The sequence below is a fragment of the Populus alba genome, chromosome 6, assembly GCF_005239225.2.
Source record: "Populus alba chromosome 6, ASM523922v2, whole genome shotgun sequence".
NCBI classification, from domain to species: domain Eukaryota; kingdom Viridiplantae; phylum Streptophyta; class Magnoliopsida; order Malpighiales; family Salicaceae; genus Populus; species Populus alba.
The window spans coordinates 23,791,289-23,817,641 of record NC_133289.1 but is presented as its reverse complement, the minus strand read 5'-3'; the positions used below and the strand labels follow the sequence as shown (position 1 = coordinate 23,817,641).

At 34.8% G+C, this 26,353-nt stretch overlaps 2 protein-coding genes and 1 long non-coding RNA gene across 4 annotated transcripts; 1 reads left to right on the top strand and 2 right to left on the bottom strand.

Annotated features, from left to right (window-relative positions):
* Positions 1–2,246: 2,246 nt before the first annotated feature.
* LOC118050240 (uncharacterized) lies at positions 2,247–5,273 on the top strand. The gene is made up of 3 exons (XR_004687843.2): positions 2,247–2,369; positions 4,394–4,748; positions 4,885–5,273. It is a non-coding gene; the product is annotated as an uncharacterized lncRNA (long non-coding RNA).
* Positions 5,274–12,496: 7,223 nt separating this feature from the next.
* Positions 12,497–18,172, bottom strand: LOC118050239 (glutamate receptor 2.8). The gene is made up of 5 exons (XM_035060512.2): positions 17,616–18,172; positions 14,319–15,664; positions 13,917–14,229; positions 13,417–13,823; positions 12,497–13,325 (listed from the first exon to the last, which is right to left on the bottom strand). Exons 1-5 carry the CDS (start codon positions 17,896–17,898, stop codon positions 12,747–12,749), a joined length of 2,928 nt encoding a protein of 975 aa, XP_034916403.1. The 5' UTR covers positions 17,899–18,172; the 3' UTR covers positions 12,497–12,746.
* Positions 18,173–19,347: 1,175 nt separating this feature from the next.
* On the bottom strand, positions 19,348–23,645 carry LOC118050244 (uncharacterized protein At1g32220, chloroplastic). Of its 2 annotated transcripts, none has more exons than XM_035060516.2 (10): positions 23,466–23,645; positions 22,886–23,003; positions 22,710–22,798; positions 22,141–22,196; positions 21,992–22,047; positions 21,742–21,835; positions 20,959–21,038; positions 20,609–20,651; positions 20,215–20,306; positions 19,348–19,764 (listed from the first exon to the last, which is right to left on the bottom strand). In XM_035060516.2, the coding sequence occupies exons 1-10, from the start codon at positions 23,519–23,521 to the stop codon at positions 19,582–19,584; spliced, it is 867 nt and encodes a 288-aa protein (XP_034916407.1). In that variant the 5' UTR covers positions 23,522–23,645; the 3' UTR covers positions 19,348–19,581. The 2 variants fall into 2 exon arrangements, with proteins under 2 accessions (XP_034916407.1, XP_034916408.1); XM_035060517.2 differs by having other exon boundaries at positions 22,886–23,007; positions 23,466–23,619.
* Positions 23,646–26,353: the final 2,708 nt, after the last annotated feature.

Here is a 26,353-nt window from a genome sequence, read left to right as displayed (position 1 = left end):
TCTTTTATATATATATATATATATATATATATATATATATATATATGAACTTGAAGGATATAAAACTAAGTGTGGATTTGATATTATGATGGATGATATTTTTTTAATTTAAAATATATTAAAATGATATTTTTTTTTTAACATTGGCATATTAAAAACAGCTAAAAACCATTAATTTAACACTTTTTCAAAAGAAAAAAAAATTAAAAAAATACTTAGAAAGGAATGTTCTAGCACAGAAACAAACACTGCTTCCTAAATGGTTACACTATTGAGACTAAATACTTTATCCTAGCAGATTACTCCTTTCCCTAATTTCCGTTTTTAGAAATTATGTCTCCCTTTGTAAGAATAAATAAAAGATGTCCAAAACACAAATGGGGAGTGGGTATTTTGGTAAAATACTAAAATTATTTAAGAAGGTGTTAGTACAGATTAAGAGCTACAACAAAACTCCAGATTGGGATGTGATTTTTGACCTCACCTTTCATCGGTTGGCCTTTTGGTTGAAGTCCTTTGTTAAAAATTTCAGCTATACGGGCTCTGATCTTTATAGGAATCCTGAATGTATTATGAACTGGACTAACTAGTCAGGTCTTTAGATTCCTTGTTTTCTTAATGTATTTTTAATTTCTCATGTAATTCTTCCTTATCAATCCTCGTCTTCTTAATGAGGCATATTATTTAAATATTCTTGATTACTACCCAAAAAACAAAAGTACAGATTAAGAGCTGGAAGAAGAGAATGGCAAGAGCTTTGCATCACAGTCAATGTCGCCGGCACATGTTCATGTTGCATGTAAGACAGAGGCACTTGGACGTATTGGTCACATATGACAAATTAGTTTCCCTCAGATCTGGTCAGCGATAAATATCCCTTGTCTTATTGGTTATTTCGCCATCGTTTACCCTTGACTAAATCAAAGTATTTGTGATTATTATTGAATATTCAAGCTTGTCGCGTAGATCCCCTAAACTCTTGAGGTGTTGGTGGCTAAGGGCTTCGTTCCGACGTTCATCTTATCAAAAAATCATTTGAAATATTTGACGTGAATTGCTCATCTAGAAAAATCAGTTAATAATGTTTTTAGGTTTTTTACTAACAGATCAAAGCACCGGGCTTTTTCTTGGCAGGCAATCATTAGGTTCGAATTTGCCAATCATTTATTTTAGTTGTGGCTTCCTTCGAGGAAGCATCTCCTTCACAAGATTTTGTTTTTCAAGACACATCGTTTATCTCGAGTAATTCAAAAAATATATAATATTATATATATATATTATATTGGATGTTTATTTATTTTATAGCTTTTTTATATAGAATGTTATATGAACATATAAGTTATATAAGTTAATTATACATATGAGGATTTATTTGAGAATTTATAAAATTATGTTTGTACCTTCAAAAAAGTGATTCTTCGAAAAATAATTTAGCTTTAAGGATTTTTATTATGAGACCTGCATAAAATCTTTTGATCAGGAGCCATCCAGGGTATGATATTTTTATTTCATCAAATATGTTAATGGAACCTTTTGGTGAGTCTCCAGTTCACAAAATGCTTCGAGTCCAACTCCAACAGCTAACATTTTGAGAACTTACAGAGAAGAAGAAAACAGATGAAATCTTGATATTGATGATGAACTCTATATTGGTGAAGAAAACAGATGAACTCTCGATATCAACAAATCTATGTTGCTCTTTTCTGCTGGCTATAACGCAGTATTCCATAAACATCCACGATGCCGGGAGGGAAAACTGGATCGGTTGCTGCCCTTACTGCAACTTTCACCACAGCAGTAACATTGACAGGGGGAGTGAACAACGGTCCAACGAGGGGAAGCTGTTTAAGTGGTTTTGCATGTTGGAGAACCTACACTGGGATTGCCATTGATAAATTACAATGAACCTCCAAATTACTGGATTAAAATATGATATGAGTGAATCCTCCTCGTCCCATTTCAAGCTTTTCTCCCATGTAAATGATGACACGGCAACAGAACACTCCTCAAAACTTGATTTCTGGTGAGCAGAATCATAGCATGCTCCTAAAAGACAAGTTGCGATCTCCATTTATCCCCTTAAAGAGTTAAACTAGACTGATCATGTAACGTTTTGAATTAATGAGTTGGAAAATGCAATAAAGTCCTTAAAGGCTTAAAAGTTGGAATAAATGAATAAGGGGTATAATGGTAATTCAACAAAACTTGATAAATATAAATAGGAAGTATAGAGAGAGAGAGAGAGAGAGAGAGAGATCTGAAATTAAGAGAGCAAACCGGCAAGAGAGAAAGGGAGGAAGAAGAAAAAGAAGAGAAAAGAGAGAAATTAGAAGGGAAATAGAAAGGAGTTGAAGGAAATAAGTTTAAAGGTAAGATTATGTATAAATATGTGTTAATTAAGCTTTAATTTCAGTTTTGATAAATGTTAGGGTTATGAAGTTTGTGTTTTGGGTTTGATTGATAATTAATTTCAATATTAGGGGTTGATTGTTATGGGTAATTGATTATTTAGTTGATTATGGAAGATTGTGATGATTTGAGTTATGAATTGTGTAAATGGTGAAAATTTTGTGTTGGAAATTTGGAGAGAACAGTGGGTTTTCTGTTTAAAATTCTGGGTTGGAGGGTTGAAGATGATGAAAATTCAATTTGATCCCTCTATTTGTGAAAATTACGGTTTAGTCCCCAAACTTTAAAAAATTACAGGATGGTCCCTGGAGCATATTCCGAGATTCTGAACAGAATAACATATGAATTATGGGCAGAATTACTGTATAGTTATGAAATTTTAAAACTTTCAATTTGGTCCTCTAATTTGACAAAAAATACCATTTGACCCGAAAATTTTGGTAAATTTGCAAAATGGTCCTTGGAGCATAATGATATATTCTGGACAGAATTGAGGATTAATTATGGTCAGAATTTCAGTATATTCATGGATTTATGACAAGTTTTAGTTTGGTCCTCCATTTGACAAAAATTATAATTTGACCCTAAAAAATTGAAAAAAAAATCCAGAATGGTCCCTGGCGTATAATTAGAGGTTCTAGACAGAAATGAGGATAAATTATGGACATAATTCCACTACAGTCATGAATTTATAATATGTTTAGTTTGGTCCTCCAATGAGACAAAAATTACAATTTGGCCCTAAAAGTATAATAAATTCCAGATTAGTCCCTAGCTGTAATATTAGCTTTTGCAGATTAGTTTGATGAATAATTGAGGGTTATTTAGTGAATTATTACCAATTTTATTATTTGTTTTATTATGGATTAGATTTCGGGAAAAATCGTTAAATTTTAGGTTTTTTAGAAAATTGACTGGTTAGTTCAAAAACATATAGGGTTATGGAATACACCCTTAGTTAAGTTTAATAAATAGGTTAAATGTTCTTTCGAGTTGTTCTTAAATATGTCTCATTTGTATTCAGATAATCCTGATATTCTACTAGTAGGACGTCAGTAGGATTTTCTTCGGTATCTGCTTTTAACTTATGTTTGCTTTTGAGTCAGGTGAGTGGATAATTTTTCATATGCATGAGAAATATTATAAATATTTGATTTGTTAATATAAATTGGATCATGCTTCTTGATAATATATATGTTGATTATTTTCCATATGCATGAGAAATATTATAAATATTTGATTTGTTAATATGAATTGGATCATGCTTCTTGATAATATATATGTTGATTATTATCCTTGTTATGATAAAGCATGATCAATTATTGAATCTGAATTCTTGATATGAACCAATATATATTTTGAATTGACTTTTGAATTGATAGCTCCTCATTTGATTGATGTCATAAGTTGAGCTTTGAGATATGAATATGTTTGTTTGATTATGATTATGAACTTATGGTATGTCAGTTAGAATACCCATGCTAACATGGTAGTGTTAGTCTTTGTGCACATCGTATCTAAATCCTAGTTGGTCGGGGGAGTCACCAACCTGTGTGAACTGATCATCCCACAATACGGAGCCTCATGCTCATTGCATTTTGATTTTCTGATGAGTTTTACCATTTGATCTTCTTGTTATGGCCTATTTGAGAAACCTTTATATAAGAACCTAGAGCCATAATTGTATATATATTCTCATTGTTATATTACCTCGTGCGTGTATATTGAATATTATCTACTCACTGAGTTGTTGAACTCACCCTCTCATTATTATTCTTTTTAGGCTTATAGCTTGATAGCAGGTTACTTTTGTTGAACCTTCCAACCTGTTTTTTTGTTGTAATTTGTACCTTTCTTTTTGTCAAGTTAGTGCTCCAAAACTATGAATTATATTAACTCTTGTATTAAGACAATGAAATTACATTATGAAGTTAGTTTGTTGTTAATGTTGCGTTAAACTCTAATTAAGTTATTTAAATGATAGGATTGTATGTAAGTTTGGGTTCGCATAGGTTTGAAACCATGGAAGGGAAACTTACCTATGTGCCAGTCATGGATCCGGGAATCGGGTCGTGACAGATCAAGCGCTGAAAGACCAAAACTATGAATGAATTGCAAGGTGCATAGAGGAGGACCACAAATATTGAGAAATTCAAAAGTCATCACAGGGGGGGATTACAGAGGCAATGGCTTTGATTGGCTAACCTAAATCTGCCAAAAGCTTCAGGCTTGGATGTACGATATTCAAGTGTTGTTTGGGATAACCTAGTAATTTAGATAGATATACAAGGATGCACAAGAACTTACCATCTCCAATGGAGAACCGATTACACCAAGAGGTAACTTCACACTTCCAACATTTGATCTTATCATCTCGGTCAATAACGTGAGCATTTGGCTTCTGTTTTTGAGGTTTGGTTTTGGAAATGACAACTTCGTGCCCAAATTGATTGCACTTATTGCACCTTGCATCAGGTCTTTTCCAGCACTTGAATTGTGGATGATTTGTCTTGCCACAGTATTGACATGGCTGATAACCCTTTTTCAAACGTCTTTCCTTATTCTGAAACTGATTAGCATTAATTTTATTGTTTGAGGCTTGATTTTTCTTGAAGAATTTCTTCTTATACTTTTCAGAATCTTGATGCTTGGTTGTTGGAGCTCCTTCTACAAAACAATCTTGCCTCATAAGTCTTTGTTGTTCTTGAGCTTGTAGGACATTCAAAAGTTATGTCACTGTAATTTTGGATAGATCTTTTATGTTCTCCAAAGTTATGATTCATTCTTCATATCTCTCAACAATTCTAGAGTATGTAAATGTATTACCAATTAATTTAACCTTGTTAACTATAGCAAGCAATTTATTTGAGTACTCTTTGATAGTCTCAGCTTCTTTCATTCTTTGTAGATCAAATTTTCTTATTAAATTCAGTATTTGCATGTCATGTATCCTTTCATCTCCTACATATTCTTTCTTCAGATAGTCTCAAACATATTTTGATCTAAGTTATGGCTGGGTTATTTGGTAATGGAGAAACATCATAATCTTTTTCAACAACTTCTCAAATATCTAATGTCTCCAAGTAACTTTTCATTTTCACAGCTCAAAGTTGATAATTCTTCTCATCAAAGACAAGAGGGGTTGTATGAGAGAAGTTTGCTTCAGAGGTTCCCTAATACAAATTGATCTGATATAAAGTAAAGATTTTAAAAGGAAGAAAAGGAAGAGAAAAAAAACAGGATAGAATTTTATGATAATACTATGCTATTGTTGTACAGACTTGAGTTTCTAGTTTATTCAATAAACCTTCATTATATTTATAGGAAGAACAATCAACCGAAATGCTCTAATAAAGCATCAAATCAGCAAATAATATCTTAACTAACTAATTTGTTCCTATAGTCTAGCTCAACATTTATTTGATAATAATAGAATAGAAAAAAAACAAGACTCATGGATTCCTAAAGCAGTCTTCAACACTAGGCAAATCTCTAAGTTCTTATTAAGTTAGGACTTGTAAGAAAAGGAAAGAAGTCTATCACAAATATGAAGGTACAGAAGGTAATGTCAGATGCTCCTCGGTAACACAACTCAAAAAGTAAAACAGAAGGGAAAACTGGATCGGTTGTTGCCCTTACTGCAACTTTCACCACGGCAGTAACATTGACAGGGGGAGTGAACAAGGATCCAACAAAGGGAAGCTGTTTAAGTGGTTTTGCATGTTGGAGAACCTGCAGTGGGATTGCCATTAATAAATTACAATGAACCTCCTATAGGAACTTTACACTGCAATATTATGTAATGCAACTCACAATTTCTTATTCATTTGTTGTAACATTTATACAGTCTAGGAACCTTAATTGCAGGAGTTCAAATATGTGTAACGAAAAGATAACTACAATCAGAATTAATGGCAATATTTCAAACTAATCCTATGATTACAGAGAGCACAAAATCTGGCATTTATCATGGTAACAGCTGCAGTTTAATTGGCAAGGAGTTAATCTCATCAGATTCCTTAATACGCCCCCGTAAGAACGGGCTACCATCGAATAGGCCGATCTTGTCATGTAAGAGTTTTATTCGTTGCCGGGAGAGAGGCTTGGTGAGCAAATCCGCTAGCTAATCAATCGTGTGAACATGTTGAACATTAAGAATTTTTTTCCCAACCAAATCTCTCATAAAGTGAATATCAATTTGTATATGTTTCATCCTGGAGTGTTGGACAGGATTGAAACTTAGGTGTGTTGCTCCTAAATTATCACATAGGAGCAGAGGTGGTTGTGATAGACAAAACTTAAGTTCTTGGAGTAGAGATAGCAACCACACACTCTCAGCAGCAGTCGTTGCCAAGGCCCTCTATTCAGCTTTAGTTAATGATCGTGCGATAGCACGTTGCCTTTTAGAACTCCAAGAAATTGGTGTGTTACCAAGGAATAGCAGATAAGCTGAAGTAGATTTCCTGTCACCTAGACTTCCAGCCCAATCAGCATCCAAGAAGCAAGTTAAGGTGTTGCTTGATGTTTTGTTGATAGTAACTTCATGAAAGATTGTGTTCTTCAGATAACACAATAGTCTTTTTGTTGTTGTCCAATGAGTCTGCTTGGGCTTATGCTTAAACTGAGACAGTTTATTGACAGCAAAGCTGATATCAAGTCATGTGAGGGACAAGTATTGCAAAGCGCCAATAACTTGACAATATTCAGTGGAGTCAACAGATGAGGAACCATCATCTAATTGTAAAGGAACCGATGGGGAGAGAGGCATGGCAACATCTTGAGCACCATCCATACTGGTTTTTGCAAGTAAATCTCGGATATATTTATGCTGAGATAGAAATAAGCCAGCTGCAGTAGGAACAACCTCAACACCAAGAAAGAAATGCAATGACCCCAAGTCTTTGATGGAAAATTTCCTGCCCAGATGATCAACAATACTTGCAACAAAAGCCATGTTATTGCCTGTGATTATTAGATCATCAATATATACAAGGCAATAAGCAAGAGTAGAACCAATATGAAACACGAACAGAGATGAATTTGATTTAGAATTTAGAAAACCAAATTCTGTCAAGGCATGCTTAAGGGCAGAATACCAGGCACGGGGTGCCTGTTTTAGGCCATAGATAGCCTTGGTGAGGCAGCAAACATAATCAGGATGTTCAAAATTCTTGAAGTCAGGAGGTTGTTTCATATAAACAGTTTCGGTGAGATGGCCATAAAGGAATGCATTATCAACATCCAACTGTCGCAAAGTCCAACCCTGCATCACAACGATAGTCAAGACAGTGCGTATGGTGACAAACTTAACAACAGGACTAAATGTTTCTTTGTAATCCAGTCCGGGTTGCTGATTGAACCCTTTGGCCACTGGTCTAGCTTTGAACCGATCAACAGACCCATTAGCATGCCTTTTCACCCGAAATACCCATTTACAACCAATAATATTACAATCAGTTGGAGGAGGCACCAATTGCCAAGTATTATAACGCATTAAAGTAGTTAATTCGGAGGACATAGCCTCACGCCATCTAGAATCAGTGAGAGCAACAGTAACAGTCGAGGTTCTAAGGAGGATGGAATGGGGTGTTTGGTAACAAGGAAGGATTTCTTAGGTTTATAAATGTCATTCATGGACGTAGTAGTCATACGATGCATTCTCACAATAGCATTTTCAGGGACAATGGAAGCAGATAACTCAAGGGAAGGACTGGGATTTAAAAGCAGAGGGGAAGTGGAATTACTTACCTAGAGAGGAGACGGTGCAGAGGACAACCCACGCTCAAATGATTGCAAGACTTCAGTACCCACATCCAGAGAAGTGCTGGGACTAGGTGAATCAAACGGTAGCTTAGATAATGAGATTGGCACAGAAGAGCACTGCTCAACTGATGGAGAAGAAGGAGCACTGTTGTAACCAAGCTGTTGAAAGGGGAAAGTGTTTTCATGAAAAATGACGTGGCACGATGTGAAGATTTTTTTGGTAGATTTCTCAAAGCACAAATAAGCAATTTGGGATAAGTTGTAACCCATGAATATGCATGATTTTTATTTCGGCTCAAGTTTGTGTTTATTGTATGGTCTGGTTAATGGATAACAGAGACAACCAAATTGTTTGAGTTTGAGATAGTTGGGTCTTTGATTGAATAATTTTTCAAATGGAGAATGATTATTCAAGGTGGCAGTGGGCATGCGATTGATAAGATAGGCAACAGTTTGAAATGCGTAGGGCCAATAATTTAGAGGCATGTGAGCATCAATGAGTAAGGTAAGACCAGTTTCAACAAGATAGCGATGTCGCCTTTCAGACAAACCATTTTGTTGAGGGGTGTGAGGGGCAGTAGTGTAGTGACTAATGCCATGAACTAAAAGATAATTTTTGAGGCCAACATATTCCCCACCATTATCAGAATAGAGACTTTTTATTTTTGTGTTGAAACGATTTTCCACAAGATTGCGAAATTGGGGAAAAATATTTTGAACATTTGATTTATGAGTCATGGGATAAAGCCAAATATATTTGGTATAATGGTCAATAAAATTAACATAATATTTAAATCCATTAATTCCAAGATCATGAGATGGGCTCCAAACATCCGTGTAAATCAGTTCAATTGGAGTAATGCTGGTAAGACCATGAGTACTAAATGATTGACGATGAGCTTTGTTTTGAGAGCAAGAAGTACACAAAGAAGAACTACCAATTTTATTGGTGGGTAAAGAAAAAGCATGAATGAGATGATTAACCAATTTGGGTGATGGATGACTAAAACGTTTATGCCATCCATCAGATGTTGTGCATTCATGAACATAGGCAATAATATTTGTCTTGATGGATGGTAGATGCTCTGGAAATGGGTACCCTCCATCTTCACATTCGCCCTTGAGTAGGAGCGCCACCGTGATCCGATCCTTCACCAAAAAATTAGGATGAAATTCAATGTAAACATTGTTATGCTTGGTAAAATGATGAACAGATATAAGATTTTTATGAATGGTTGGAACGCAAAGAGTGTCACATAAATGAAAGACATGATTGGACGATTTTAGAGATAATGACCCAATATGAGACACAGACAAACCTGATCCATCCCCAATTACCACTTCATCAGTACCATCATATTCAAAATTAATCATCAAATTGGAGAGATCAGTGGTCATATTATGAGATGCTACTGAGTCAACTAGCCACTTGTGATTTTTGGGTTGAGAAGAAGCTACACAATTTGCAGAGAAATCAGAAGCAGACATTTTTTGGCATTATTTTGCTGTATGACCCAGTTGATCACACCATTGACATTTTGGTTTAAACCTCCTATGACCCGAATTGAAAGACCCATTTCGGTGAGCCCCATTATGTCCACGTGGAGTAGAAGAAGAAACCAGGGGACACCATTTGGACTGTCTAGAATTGGAAGAAAATTGAGGGCTCCAGCGATTAGAATAATTAGCAGTGGGAACAAATGAATTTGCAGATTGTTGCTCCAGCCGCCGAAGATAATTCTCATGACTAACAAGAAGCTCATGAATTTCTTCAAATTTCAGAGACGTTTCACGGGCACGAATGGGTGCCATAATTTCTCTGAATTCAATACCCAATCCATTAAGTATGTATAGAGTTAGGTCATCATCTGAAATGGGATGATCGATGACAGCTAGTTCATCAGCAATTACTTTAATTCCTTGAAGAAATTCAGTAACTAAACGAGACCCACGAGTGCTCAAGGTCAAGTCTTCCTTAAGCTGCATCACACGCGTTCTAGATTTGCCTGCATACAAACGAGTAACTGTTGTCCAGGCCTTATTTGATGTTTTGTAGGCAGAGAGAAGGGGGGTAATAGTGGTGGAGGTGGAGGCGAGAATAGCATGTAGAATAAGCTTATCTTGGTGAATCCAGTGGGAATTCACAACTTTAGTTGCAGTGAAGTTTTGCGCATCAATAGCAGGGCATTTGTGTGTGCCTGTTATAAAATCAATAAGATCATAGCCAATGAGCAAGGCTTCAAATTGAGCACGCCACTGAGGAAAGGTAGAGGGAATGAGTTTTTCATTTATGGTTGTGGCAGCATTGATTGTGATAATGGGTGAGTTTTGTTGAATCGGTGGAAGGTTGCAGTGGTAGTTGCCATTTTGCAGGAAGCAATAGAAGGACAGTAGGAGGGATGAATACTCATTAGAGATTTTTCAGCTCTAATACCATATAGGAACTTTACACTGCAATATTATGTAATGCAACTCACAATTTCTTATTCATTTGTTGTAACATTTATACAGTCTAGGAACCTTAATTGCAGGAGTTCAAATATATGTAACGGAAAGATAATTACAATCAGAATTAATAGCAATATTTCAAACTAATCCTATGATTACGGAGATCACAAAATCTGGCACTTATCATGGTAACAGTTGCGGTTGAATTGGCAAGGAGTTAATCTCATCAGATTCCTTGATACCTCCAAATTACTGGATTAAAATATGATATGAGTGGATCCTCCTCATCGCATTTCAAGCATTTCTCCCATGTAAATGATGACACGGCAACAAAACACTCCTCAAAATTTGATTTTTGGTGAGCAAAATCATAGCATGCTCCTAAAAGACAAGTTGCGATCTCCATTTATCCCCTTAAAGAGTTAAACTAGACTGCTCAAGCGCTGAAGGACTAAAACTATGAATGAATTGCAAAGTGCATCGAGGAGGACCACGGATATTGAGAAATTCAAAAGTCATCACAGGGGGGGATTGCAGAGGCAATGGCTTTGATTGGCTAACCTAAATCTGCCAAAAGCTTCAGGCTTGGATGCACGACATTCAAGTGTTGTTTGGGATAACCTACTAATCTAGATAGATATACAAGAATGCACAAGAACTTACCATCTCCAACGGAGAACCGATTACACCAAGAGGTAACTTCACACTTCCAGCATTTGATCTTATCATCTTGGTCAATAACTTGAGCATTTGCCTCCTGTTTTTGAGGTTTGGTTTTGGAAATGACAACTTCATGCCCAAGTTGATTACACTTATTGCACCTTGCATCAGGTCTTTTCCAGCACTTGAATTGCGGATGATTTGTCTTGCCATAGTATTTACATGGTTGATAACCCTTTTTCAAACGTCTTTCCTTATTCTGAAACTGATTAGCATTAATTTTATTGTTTGAGGCTTGATTTTTCTTGAAGAATTTCTTCTTACCCTTTTCAAAATCTTGATGCTTGGTTGGTAGAGCTCCTTCTACAAAACAATCTTGCCTCATAAGTCTTCCTTGTTCTTAAGCTTGTAGGACATTCAAAAGTTTTGTCACTGTAATTTTGGATAGATCTTTTATGTTCTCCAAAGTTATGATTCATTCTTCATATCTCTCAACAATTCTAGAATATATAAATGTATTACCAACTAATTTAACCTTGTTAACTATAGCAAGCAATTTATTTGAGTACTCCTTGAAAGTCTCATATTCTTTCATTCTTTATAGCTCAAATTTTCTTATTAAATTCAGTATTTGCATGTCATGTATCCTTTCATCTCCTACATATTCTTTCTTCAGATAGTCTCAAACATCTTTTGATCTAAGTTATGGTTAGATTATTTGGTAATGGAGAAACATCATAATCTTTTTCAACAACTTCTCAAATATCTAATGTCTCCAAGTAACTTTTTATTTTCACAGCTCAAAGTTGATAATTCTTCTCATCAAAGACAAGAGGGGTTATATGAGAGAAGTTTGCTTCAGCTTTCATTGTAGGTCCCTAATACAAATTGATCTGATATAAATTAATGGTTTTAAAAGGAAGAAAAGGGGAGAGAAAAAAAACAGGAGAGAATTTTATGATAATAGTATGCTATTGTTGTACAGACTTGAGTTTTTATTTTATTCATTAAAACTTCAGAATAACAATAAACCGAAATGCTCTAATAAAACATCAAATCAGCAAATAATATCTTAACTGACAAATTTGTTTGTTCCTATAGACTAGCTCAACATTTATTTGATGATAATAGAATAGAAAAAACAGGACTCGTGGATTCCTGAAGCAGTCTTCAACACTAGGCAAATCTCTGGGTTCTTATTAAGTTAGGACTTCTAAGAAAAGGAAAGAAGTCTATCACAAATATAAAGGTACAGAAGGTAATGCCAGATGCTCCTCGGTAACACAACTCAAAGAGTAAAACAGAAGGCAGGAAATATAAAGTAACTCAATTTCTGAAACCCAGTTTAATCCTACTTAAATCTTAGTAAAATAATCTCGCTTTCATGTGTTTTTAATACAGTAATTCCATTTCTTTACAATGCTAATGACTACTGGTGTCAGAAGTGTTAAATGATAACCTACGAGTCAATTATTTTCATGGTCTATTTCCAAAGCTGCCGGTCTCTCCTGATTTCGGCTGTTAAGCTGATCGATATCTATTACTACCTCTTGAGGTGCTTCCCTATTGGGACTAGAATCATAGCTTGCAGAAGATCGATTGGCAGGATATTCCGTGTCAACTGAATAGGCTGATGGGCTTGGCGCACGCATAGTAGGCAGACTGATGCCATTTCTATCATTCCGATCACTTTGTCTGAAAGTACTGGATGTCGAGTCCCTTTGAATGAAAATTCTAAAGAAGTTTTCAATTCTACTCCATATTGAAGCTGTGGAATCAGAGGACCTCAAGATGTTTCTTTCTCGGTAAACAAACATGACTATGAAGATAATGAGAGCTAACAATGCAGCTAGTCCTGCAATTAAAAATAACCCCCAGAAACTCTTGAGACTAAGGCTATTGGATGAAATTGAGGGGCTCGATTCTGGACAAGTGCTTTTTTTGCCAAACCATGCACCCTCTATTTGCTTCATTTTATCTCCCTCGGTCACATTTAAAATTGCCCTTGATATATCAGGCACTAGAGGAGAACCTTTAGGGAAGACCTGAAGTTAAAAAAAGAAAGGATACATGAGAAACTATGCACTTATTAGACACAGAGTAAATGGAAATAACAAGATAGGAAAGTGAGCTTACAAAGCCAAAACCGCCGGTTTTAAATTTAGGATCAATCATGGTATATTTGGAGCAATATCTTGACAGAATGAGCTTTATATATGCCAGTTCGTCGAAAGCAGCAGCAATACCACCATTTCCACTTCCTTTGGAGAAAAGATGGTGGCATTCTTCTGCAGAACTATACACCATGAGCTTGGACCTGTCGAACCCCAAGTCTAACAAGAGTCCAAGAACAAAAGAACCCTTCTGGTAGCCCACATACTCCCCTTTCTTAATGAGCTCACGCACATCAGTAACTGTTGGCTGCAGCTGCTCGACGGTAAGTAGGCTTGCTAAACTGGCGGTGTAACTCTGCGTGAGGATCAGCACAACAAAACACCAGATGATTATCACCGCCCTCGACAAGTTGCTAACCACTCTCTCCCCTGTAAATATAAACATAAAGTCAATTTGGTGTTTATATATATGGAGTGCTAGTACAACAGTAGAAGTAGAATTCACAACGGAAGGGAGATTACGTTGTGCAAAAACCATAGTTGAGAAGGAAAACCAGAAGCTAGTGCCAGCTTGATCTGAAGCTGACCCTCGAAAATCTTCATTTATTCTGTGCTCAAGAACCCAGATCACAAATCCAATGAAAACAAAGAGCAAAAAACTGGTCACCCAAAGGTCCCGTGTCAAAGGTTTCATGAAGACCCAAGCATTTTTGCTGCTGTTGTCTGCAATCGGAACAATCATGGAGACACCACTTTCTGTGAAAGGCAAGGTATAGTCGATGTACAAGGACCTGTTGTAGACAATAGTTATGTCTCCAACCACGGCATCATAATTCTGTTGGCAATAAACAAAAAATACATCAATGTGAATGATATTCAATGTGATATAGTTACAAGAACAGAGAAGGAGAGAGCAAGTCTTACCTTCAAGTACACTTGATAGGCCAGATCATTGTAGGTTCCAGCAGGTTCGCCATCAGGCTTGGCAAAGGGGATGTACTCATAAGGCAAAGCATAAGGCAATGCTTTGACTACAGCATCAAAAACATCTATGCAGAATCCGGTGAATGTTGTGGTGTTGGAACCAGGATCTTTTGTTACTGCTACTATCTCACTGAAGCCATAGTTCACAGGCACTCCTATTTTCAACTTCTTCTCGTTTGTGGGAATCTCCCAACCCTTGGGAACCACAGTTGTATCCCCAGGAAAAATTACAGTTGAAACTCTGGAAGTAGAAGTTGAATTCATACGTTTATTTATTCTCGGATTCAGTGTTTTCACAAGTCCTTCTGTTGGCGTCCAAAATCCAATCCGTCTTCCTCCATTTCCGTTCACATTAACTATCTGAAAAGCTGGTGATTGCAACTGCCCATCAACAAAAAGGTAATTTCCTGTAAGGCCTTTGAAACTAGTGGTCGATAAAGCTCGAAGAATGTTTGGACCATTTAAAGAGATGCCAAGAGTTGCAAGATCTGTTGATGAATTGCTAGAAACATTTGCCTTTCGGAAGCCAAAATTTGTAGTGCCCGCTTTCTCAACTGCCAAGGCCAATGCTGTAGTAGCATCATAGGCCAGTAGTCCATAAATGTTCAACTCAGCATCAATTTTATTTGGATTATCTCGTAGGAATTTCCTCTTCCACCGAGCTCGAAAATATTCAAGCTCTTTTGTTCTTGGAACATAAGGTTTTATACCCAATACTCCTTGGATAGTATCGGTGACAGAATGATTTGGTGAACTCAAGAAATCAACACTCAGACCATCAGTCATGATCCAAACATAGCCTTCACTCATCATTCCAATCTCTTTTGCTTTGGTGAAAAGCCGAGTGCCTAGAGAGGGATACATATGCACAATGAAAACTCTAGTCTGCATTGTCATCAACTTATAAAGCTCCTCGACAATTTGATCATCGGTGGCCGATGGAGAAATGACACTCCGGTAGGGCACACGAGCATCAACTTCTTGCAGAGCATCAGTTAAATAAGGTATGATTCCCTCTCCATATTCGTTGTCAATGTAGATGGGCACCGCTTCTCTCCATCCGAAGGCTTGAACTATAGCACTTATGGCATTCACTTTAGCTGAATCATTTTGTGTTGCTCGCAAGAAATATGAACTCCTGATGGAAGTAAGAGAAGGACTGGTTGCAGAAAAGGATATAATTGGCACCCGAGCTTTTTCTCCAAGGTCAATAACAAAATTGGCTTGCATTGATGTATTTGGCCCTAAGATTGCTTGCACTTCCACATTTTTTATCAAGTCCAGGGCTGCATTTCGAAAGGAGATTAGAAAAATTAAAGACTTCTGCAGCAGAGAACGATCAAGCAAAGGATCACAGTTTCTTATAGGATGATCATTCTGCAGTTACGTTTTAATTATGATCTGTGAGCTCTTCTCTTTTGCTCTACACCTTATGTTGGATTTGGTTAGTGTTCTAGTACGACTTATACATAAAATAAACATGTCTCTTGACAGTTTTATAGTGAATTTCTATCATTTTAAAACAAGAAAAACAAACAAATATGTTCTTGTTTTTCTTTTCCTTTTTTTTTCCGAGATAGTAACTAAACAGTACCTTGTAAATCAAGAAATGACATGACATCAGAAAATTAACATGCATTTGTCTAGCAATCCATGCTGATCGAGCTATATATTTCTTTCACTATCAATCCAAACTTTTTAAGCAGAGCATGAACTTTTGTTTTAACTAGAGGGAAAACTGGCTAATTAACTTGTGAGTGTATATCTATAATGCAAGAACTAGTGCTTCTATATCAACAAAATTAATGTATAGATTGACATGCTAACCACATGATTATCATAGTTGAATGATGATTAAAGTATAATGCAATGATCGGCGTAGGAGTCCTAAACAATTAAAACAGGCAGTGCCAAGCTTATTATGTTCATATTTTATTTTAAGAAGTACATCTCGGGCTGTTAATTACATATAAAAAGGTGGCTGATAAGGCAATGACAAGTTCAACAAGTTATTCAATGAGTTACTTCTGAATTATTAATAATCCAAAAGTGATTATGCATGAAGTCATGATAAGCTACTTATGACATCCACAAATTTATGCAATCTTATAACAAGCATGAGTATTTAGGTAAACATCATGATTCAAATAAATTATATAAATTGCCATAAAAATATTTTTATAGATTGACGGGACATGTCTAGACTCAAGAGAAAGTTTAGTCATGTTAAACTAAATTAGCATCTTAAAAACTAAAATAACAAGAGATCCAACTATTAAATTAAGCTTGAATTTTTCTCATGTTACTTAATATTAACATAATTGTGTTGCTTATTAGAGGATTGTTGGATCTTCTAAAATTAGACTTGAAAGTTGTTGTTTTGGCTAATTTTATAATTTTTTTATGATTTTTTTGTTATTTTAGAATTCAGTTTGAATTTCTTTTATGTTTTCGGATTTTAAATTGTTTCCTAGTAAATATAGATTTTGTCAATCTATTTAAATATTTTTATGAATTTTTTTGGAAAGACAATCATTATATACTAATTTTTAGATAATAAAATTATAAATATAAAGTTAATAACTGCATTTGTTTTACTCATTAATATTGCTATTATTATATCCCGGGGGGGGGGGGGGGGCCGCAAATTTGGAAAGTAAGATAGCCACAATTTATGAAGACTTATGTGTGTTTGGACCGACCTTATCGTTGCTAGCAGAAAGTTAAACCAGCTAGTCCTTCATTATCACAGTACGTTGTCATTTTGGGTTCAATACAATGAAAGGTTGAGGAAGAAATTCCATTAAATGTCAAATAATCATCTTAATCTAAGAGTTTAAGTTAAAGTCAAATTAGTAAATATCAAATAATCATCTCAATCTAAATCTAAAAGTAATATAAACCGGTTCGAGCGTGAATGGCTTATGAAAACACGATCAGAAAGAGAGTTTGTCTAGATATGTGCAGGTTTTTCTGAGAATACCCATAGCTTGAAAGAAGAATATAACAAGCATGCAACGGTATATATATTCTCATATCATGTCAATGGACCTGCATTTCTATGAACAAACTAGAGAATTGCAGGTCGAGAACCTCAGATAATTAATACAGAATGTAAAAATCTCTACTGTTAAAACGTTGCAATGAGGAGGTTAATAATTGGCAGTAAAAATGGTGAGCAATGATTCATAATTGGAGAAAAGAGATGAGAACCAAGAGAAGGGGCAGAGAGGGAACCTGCAGCAGCTGCACCAATAACATCTTTCTTGGAGTCCCTGGTGTTGAGGACCAGTCTAGTTTTGTAGTCACCATGAGAGGCATAGAAGTCTGAAAGGGCCATGTTGATGCAGCTCAAAGCAATATTGGCATCCAAAGAAGCCAAGTCAAGAACCACTCCTACATTCACTGGGATTGTAGATGTTGTGTTCTGGGCCACCCCCATTTCCAAGAACAAAATCATCAAAGAAAGGAAGAAAAAGAAAGATGGAACAGCATTTAAGGAGTATTTTTTCATGATCATCTTGTTGTCCACCTATGGCTGAGCTGATTGTAGCTAGTTTTCCTATGGCTGAGCTGATTCCAGCTAGTTTTCTAGGTGAAAGCTTGGAAGGAAGGAAGTGTTTTTTATAAGGTGAAACTAAAGCCTTGAAGGAGAAGAGCTTGGACCAGTTCTCGAGGAGGGGCCTAACTGTATTAGTTTGAGGAGAGGAGAAGATTAGTGATCGTAATTACTAGGAAATTGAATGATTTGATTGTTTGAATCAGATCATATTAATAAATTGGAGACGTCGGTCCTGCGGGGGCTACAATTTTACGTTAACGATTTACATCTACATTGAAGGATATAAAACTAAGTGTGGATTTGATATTATGATGGATGATATTTTTTAATTTAAAATATATCAAAATAATTTTTTATTTTATTTTTAATATTGTTATATTAAAAACACCTAAAAACCATTAATTTAACACGTTTTCAAAAGAAAAACAAAAATTAAAAAATACTTAGAAAGGAATGTTCTAGCACAGAAACAAACACTACTTACTAATTAAATGGTTACACTATTGAGACTAAATACTTCATCCTAGCAGATTACTCCTTTCCCTAATTCCCGTTTTTAGAAATTATGTCTCCCTTTGTAAGAATAAATAAAAGATGTCCAAAACACAAATGGGGAGTGGGTATTTTGGTTAAATACTAAAATTATTTAAGAAGGTGTTAGTCCAAATTAAGAGCTGGAAGAAGAAAATGGCAAGAGCTTTGCATCACAGTCAATGTCGCCGGCACATGTTAATGTGGCATGTAAGACAGAGGCACTTGGACGTATTGGTCACATATGACAAATTAGTTGCCCTCAGATCTGTCGGAATTCTCCTTGTTCTGGTCAGCGATAAATATCCCTCGTCTTATTGGTTTTTTCGCCATCGTTTACCCTTGACTAAATCAAAGTATTTGTGATTATTATTTAATATTCAAGCTTGTAGCATAGATCCCCTAGACTCTTGAGGTGTTGGTGGCAAAGGGCTTCGTTCCGACATCATCTAGAAAAATCATTTGAAATATTTGACGTGAATTGCTCGTCTAGAAAAATCAGTTAATAATGTTTTCAGGTTTTACTAACAGATCAAAGCACCGGGCTTTTTCTTGGCAGGCAATCATTAGGTTCGAATTGCCAATCATTTATTTTAGTTGTGGATTCCTTCGAGGAAGCATCCTTCACAAGATTTTGTTTTCAAGACAAATCGAGTAATTTAAAAAATATATATTTTTTGGATGTTTATTTATTTTATAGCTTTTTCATATAGAAATTTGTTGTATGAATATATAAATTGTTGTATAAATATATAAGTAATACATATGAGGATTTATTTGAGAATTTATAAAATTATGTTTGTACCTACAAAAAATAGATTCTTCAAAAAATAATTTAGCTTTTAAGGATTTTTTTTATGAGACGTACATAAACTCTTTTGATCAGGAGACATCCAAGGTATGATATTTTTATTTCATCAGATATGTTAATGGAACCTTTTTGTGAGTCTCCAATTCACAAAATGCTGCGAGTCCAACTCCAACAGCTAACATTTTGAGAGCTTACAGAGAAGAAGACAACAGATTAAATCTTGATATTGATGATGAACTCTATATTGGTGAAGAAAACAGATGAACTCTCGATATCAACAAATCTATGTATCAACAAATCTATGTTGCTCTTTGCTGCTGGCTATAACGCAGTATTCCATAAACATCCACGATGCCGGGAGGGAAAACTGGATCAGTTGCTGCCCTTACTGCAACTTTCACCACGGCAGTAACATTGACAGGGGGAGTGAACAAGGGTCCAACGAGGGGAAGCTGTTTAAGTGGTTTTGCATGTTGGAGAACCTGCAGTGGGATTGCCATTGATAAATTACAATGAACCTCCAAATTACTGGATTAAAATATGATATGAGTGAATCCTCCTCGTCGCATTTCAAGCATTTCTCCCATGTAAATGATGACAGAACACTCCTCAAAACTTGTTTTCTGGTGAGCAGAATCATAGCATGCTCCTAAAAGACAAGTTGCGATCTCCATTTATCCCCTTAAAAGAGTTAAACTAGACTGCTCAAGCGCTGAAGGACTAAAACTATGAATGAATTGCAAGGTGCATCGAGGAGGACCACAGATATCGAGAAATTCAAAAGTCATCACAGGGGGGGATTGCAGAGGAAATGGTTTTGATTGGCTAACCTAAATCTGCCAAAAGCTTCAGGCCTGGATGTACGACATTCAAGTGTTGTTTGGGATAACCTAGTAATCTAGATAGATATACAAGGATGCACAAGAACTTACCATCTCCAACGGAGAACCGATTACACCAAGAGGTAACTTCACACTTCCAACATTGCGAGTTCCATAAATAAACCCAGGCCGGAGAACCACTCCTAAACAAGGAAACAAAACATATTTCATCTGATTTACGGTTATTATAATCCACGATACTAACCAATACATATGCTAGCATTCTAAACTGCAAGATTTTGACGATTAAATGCAATGAAAAGAGTACTAAGATATAAAGGATGAAACCAATATATCATAATAGATTTTTACATGAAGGAAATTTTACAGTTTTCCAAATTCAAAAGTTTTAGGACAGCTTTCTCAGATTTCAGTTGCTAAAAGAGTAAAACAAATGACAGATATATAAAGGTAAAAATTGCAATAATGGAAAGAAAAAAATTACCTCCATATGCAAACTTGGTCAACAACTCTGTTTCAGCAGCCTTCTACTTCAAACAAACCACAAGTAAAAAATTTACATGAGGTAAGAATGATAAGAAAGGGGAAAAGTAAATATCAAGGCACACTTGAAAGTGTTGATTCTTCTTGTGATATAACTATTTCATATCAAACAACGTATTATAAAAATTAAACTGTATCTACGTATAATACAAACTAGTTTTTATAAAGCTTTAGAAAACAGTCCTTGTTTCCAGAAAAATGAAGATGAAGATGTGCCGTGCCTGCTATCAGCATTATCATGACATGATTCTAGATACAGCACTTGAAATAAGCAGTAATGAAAATTAGTACCTTTCCCTCATAATAACCTTGCAGCAAGTAATTGACCAAGCCAAAGTCAGCAGCAGAGATGTAAACAAATCTTTTTACACCTACAACAAATCCAATCCATTAAAATAAGTTCAACCCCCAAATCAAAAGGGGGGGAAAACAGAACTGGAACCATCTGCTCTCTAACAGACAACTTATTTTGTGGCCAAAGACATTTAAAAGGATATGAAAATTCACAAAATTTTAAAAAGTTCATTTGTGTTATCAGTATAACACAGCATGCTGTAAGATTGCAGACATGTTATGAAACGAAGAATAGAAGTGTGAAAGTAGCAGCAAAAACCAAAAACATGCTAAAACAAAATGCCCTCTAGAATTTTCTTCCTTATAGGATGATTGAAGAAATAGGTAACAAGGAGAAAAGAATTAAGAAAGAAACATGGAGCCTAAAAGTCTCTCTTTCCCTTACAAAAATCCACACATCTACAGCTTAGCATGACAGCTACGACCATTCAAATACTTAATTCACTCATAACTCCAAAATATGTAAGCATCTTTTTCACATGAGAAGATCCATCATTAAAGATCCATTATCAGAGAAAATTCTAACAATGGATGGAGCAACTTCAAGTAAACTGGGATTCCCTCTTACAACCATGAACCAGACTTATCCTTCCGAGGGCTTTTATTTGGAACAGCTTTCCAACACTTATGCACAAGTCATCAGTTATCAATCACCACAAGGCCACAAAAACTAACTAAATAAATAAACGGTGAAAAAAAACTTGGCTTCCTCTAAAATACCTTTTTCTGAAGCAGCTCTAATTGCATTTATATTTGCAGTTCCATTAATCTTATACATATAAGATTGCGAGCCAAAACCACCAACACAAGAAATCTAGAAAGCATGCACAAATCAGCAGAAAGAACAATCTCTCGTTTCAAAAAGAAGAGAAGCATAATCACATCCTGTGTAGCAAAACAACCATTTCACACACACACACACGCACAAAAACAAAATGTTATTTAGGTGAATAGTGAGGAGATCACATACAACAGAGGTGACCCCATTTAAGGCTTCCATCCACGAATCAGATGATAGTAGGTTTCCTACACAAGAGGACCATTAGAAAAAAAAAAGTTTAGAGACATCATGACATCAAAAGCACAGTAAAAAAGAAAGCACCACAGCACAATGTAAACCTTGATGCCAGATCACGTTGTTAACCCATGATTCCTGTATTGATGGCCTACCAGACCTGAAAGGAAAAGCCAATAATTTTAACAGAAACAGAAAGAATCTATATATAATGAGAGGCCAAAAACTGCACAAAAACACAAGAAATCACTCCATAAACCAGCAATGCACATGATCCAGAATTTCAAAGGTTGGGACACTCCTAAGAAGTGAGAAAAATCCTTCTAACAGACACTGATAGCATTATTACAGAATAGAGAAAGAAAAGGGAAAAGAAAATTTGGTCAGTGTAAAAAGAGAATAAAGCCTCCGCAAAGCAAAAGCTACCGAGAACAACAAACACCACTAATATAAAATGCAATACAATCACATTTTTGAAGAAAAAAATTACATGAGTCAGGTAAGACACCATATTCCCTATATAAACCCCGGAGACTATGATTGCTATGTGTTTTGATTAACCAACAATCATTCAAAAACTCTTTAGCATCAAAGGGTACATGAATAAGCAGACATCAAACGAGAATCACCAACTATCAAAGACCAAATTTACAACTTTGAAGGGTCACCATACCTGCTGAGGCTAGCAACTGTTAAGCCACGGTCTACAGCTTCTTTGCAAATGTGAGAGCCAACAAATCCATTTCCACCCAATACAAGCAACTGCATCGACTAGTATATCAATCAAAATGTACACAAAAAAAACTCAAGATATCTAAAGCACCAATTACGGTCCACTGTCCAGCATACCTTCTCTGTTGGTGGTGGAGGTACATTCAATGTCTCAGCCTCCTCAACTTTAAAGGGTTCATCAACCTTGTTCGAATCAGTAGATAAATATCTCCCATTACTTGATACAGCCATTTTACTATCTCAAAAATTAAACAAGCTCATCAGATAATGCAACATCCTTCACATTTGGTAACACAATAGAATCATACATTAAGTTGCCATTGCTGTTCTATTCACAAAACATCTGCAAGCAACTAAAAACAAGAAACATCGCCAATCTTTATCGTCACACAAGCAAGGATCATTGCCAATTCCCAAAAAAAATCTTCTCTTTAACCTTTTTTTTTGCATTTTCCAGTAAATAAAGAGAAGCCCTTAAACACTCACATCAAGAAACAAGAAAAGAACACAATGTGGTCTTACAAGAAATCAATGCCACACAATATTAAACAAAAAAACCCATTTTTTCCGAATTTTAAAAAAATTCTTAACAAAATTATTTCACCATCTTATCAATATAAATAACTCTATAAAGAATGCCACTACAATTCTTGAAAAAGCAAGCAAAAAACTCGAAAAAAAAGGTAAAGGAACGTACTATAATTTGGAGAGTGAAGTTCTTGAATGGATCAAACGTGAAGTAAGAGAAGTCATTTTGGTGATTTGATCTTAAAGGGTTTTGGGTTCCTGAATGGTCGGCTTCAGTTTTTGTTGTTCTTTCTTCACTGCTAGAAAAGTCTGGTTGAAGAAGAAAGAGAACACGTGGCGGGTTATGGAGGTGACAGGTATTTAGTGCATATGTGGCATGCTGTCAACCTAGAAAAACTGTGAAGAGGAAATTTATGGTGTTGCTACGGTATAAAATATAAATGCTTGGGCATTTCTGTATTTTTCTAACAATAAAAATATTTTGTCTAAAGCAAAATTATTAAATCCGGGCAGGCCACTTATCAGGTAAAAGACTTCAAGATTTATTTAAAAAAGATTAAAATATATTATTTTAAAAATAAATAGATAAGTAAAAAATTAAACTGAATTTTAATGGGTTCTTTCACGTAGTGATTTCAAACACAACTTTAATTAAATTTAATAACATTGACTTAAAAAACGAGCCAAGGACAAGCCTCTCAAACATTAGAAGTGTTCTTTTTAATTAAATTAATATGGTGCGCATATTAAATCTACCTTCAAATTATTAAATATTAATTTTATATTTAAATTATTTTGATATATTTTTAAAATAGAAAGAGTATTGTGTTGCTAGGGTAGACTTGAGTAGTGTGTGCTAACTTAGTTGTCATGACTATATAATGGGCCAAAGTCCATACATAAAATCAAAAGGTCCAAAAACACTTGAGGATCTTTTTTACTACAATTGGCCCTTTCTAATTTCTCTTTTTCCTGGCAACTTATGCCTCCCTCGTACCCCCTTTTTTATATCAATTAGGCTAAGGGAGGGGAGAAATAGTTTGGTTAGATTTTTTTCAAAAAATAATAATTAAATTAGTTTTTTTATAAAAAAAAATAGAAATTGATCGGGTTAACTGGTTTTGGTTTAGTTTTTATAACAAAAACCGATTCAAACCGACTGCTTTTGGTTTAGCTTGGTTTTTTTGTTTGGCTCGGTTTTTTCAACTTAGATTCGATTTGATTTTTAAAAAATTCTAATCGGTTTAATCAATTTTTTTTACAATTCTGTTTTTATTATTATTATTATTATTCTGGTTTAATTAATTTTTTGGTTTTTTTACTACCATAGAAAGAAACCCCTCTAAATTTGTTTTTGTTATTTTATATTTATTTTTTATATCTAACTAAACACCGAATTGAAACATAACGTAGAGAATTTTATTCAAATTGAAACATCAATATAGTCTTTCCAAGTACTGTTTGAATTTAAAAAAAGACGAGTGAATTTTTTTTTTTAATGTATCTATTTAGATCTAGATAATTAGTTTAAGATTAAATGAGATAGCTATCTAAATTTAAAGATATCCTTGAATTATAATAAGACTTTATAAGTAGCTAAATAAAATTCATCTCAATTGAGAATAAAAATCCCAAGAATTTACCTTAACTATCCCAAGACTTTATTATTCATCTATATGAGTTATAAAACTAGAGGGAGAGACATGGATTGATCAATAATTCTATCGTGTTAGGGCGTGTTTGGGAAATATAGTAGTGATGATTGTTTAAAATTTTGCTTAGAAATACATCAAAATAAAATAAAAAAATTATTTTAAAAAATTTATTTTTGATATCAATACATCAAAACAATCTAAAAACATAAAAAATATAATTTATACCACATTTTCAAACACATTCTTAATGTCATTGCTCACTCCCAAGGGAATTCTATAAAAACAAACTTATTGCCCATTTACCAAAAAAAAAACATATTGCCCATCTAAAAGATTTGGCCTACGTGTGCGAGTGTATATATGTGTGTGTGGATGTGTGTGTGTGTCGAGGCAGGGAGGGGGGGGGCCTTATCTATAGAGAACAAAGGAGAGAGAAAATAATAATAAAAGAAAAGAAAGGGAGAGAGCTCTAAACACGTCATCCACTATTAAGAGCTTAATTCAATATTGTTTAATATTATATATATGATATCAACAACAATTCCTATATATCATGATGGGAAATGATATTATTCTCTCCTTTAGTGACTTCATTGATCATAATAATTGTTGCGATATAAACAAATGGAATTAGAGCTATCAACTTGATTAACTACTTGATTAACTTATAATCATGGAGGGCCCGACATGAAAAAAGGTCACCTTACCTCCACTCCTAGCAAGCACATCCAATATGTGCTTAGTGAATGATTAATAGGCTAAACAAATAAGGGGAAATATCTTAATCAACTAGCAGTCTAAGACATAGATCATGATTAAGAGAAGAATAAGTACTACATGTGGAATCTGATCACCTCTAGAGATTGTACTTTTAGCAGATCCAGAAAAAGTTATATAAACACTGTTTTAATTAATTGAAGAATAAAAGCTTGGATCACATCAATTTCAACTCAAGGCAGTACTGGAAGAGAAAGAATATCATTAAACATGAAATCTGAGATTTAGAACAAGAAATCTCAGTTTTGGTCAGAATTCCATAATTTTTTAATCATGAAGAAGATGTTTGAACTCAAAATTTCTTGAAGATCGAAAACCCTGATATATATGAGAAAACTACACCTCAAAACGGGTTTTGAATTTTTTTTTTTTTTTGTTACAGTGGAAACAAAGAAAAGAGACTAAACAATTTCAGGAAAGCTAATTCCATGATATCTGCTAGAAGAAGCTGTTGCAAGCCTTGAGGAGGCTCATCCCAGATCATCAAAAAACCATTGTCGCAGGTAGTTGCCAGCTTTGCCCTAAAAACGGGTTTTGATTTGAAATATAGAAGTAAATTTTAAGAGAGAGCTTAAAGTAAAATTGAAGTATATGTTGATTAATCAAATTTAAAGTAAAATATAGA

Excerpts from the sequence above, each read along its gene's own strand:
- LOC118050239 (XM_035060512.2), bottom strand. The coding sequence starts at position 17,898 with ATGATCATGAAAAAATACTCCTTAAATGCTGTTCCATCTTTCTTTTTC. Across the intron at positions 15,665-17,615 it reads TATTGGTGCAGCTGCTGCAG|CCCTGGACTTGATAAAAAAT; the intron begins GTTCCCTCTCTG and ends TTCGAAATGCAG. Across the intron at positions 13,824-13,916 it reads AACTATGGTTTTTGCACAAC|GGGAGAGAGTGGTTAGCAAC; the intron begins GTAATCTCCCTT and ends TTATATTTACAG.
- LOC118050244 (XM_035060516.2), bottom strand. The coding sequence starts at position 23,521 with ATGACTTCTCTTACTTCACGTTTGATCCATTCAAGAACTTCACTCTCC. Across the intron at positions 22,799-22,885 it reads CTCCACCACCAACAGAGAAG|TTGCTTGTATTGGGTGGAAA; the intron begins GTATGCTGGACA and ends TAGTCGATGCAG. Across the intron at positions 19,765-20,214 it reads TCGGTTCTCCGTTGGAGATG|GTTCTCCAACATGCAAAACC; the intron begins GTAAGTTCTTGT and ends ATCCCACTGCAG.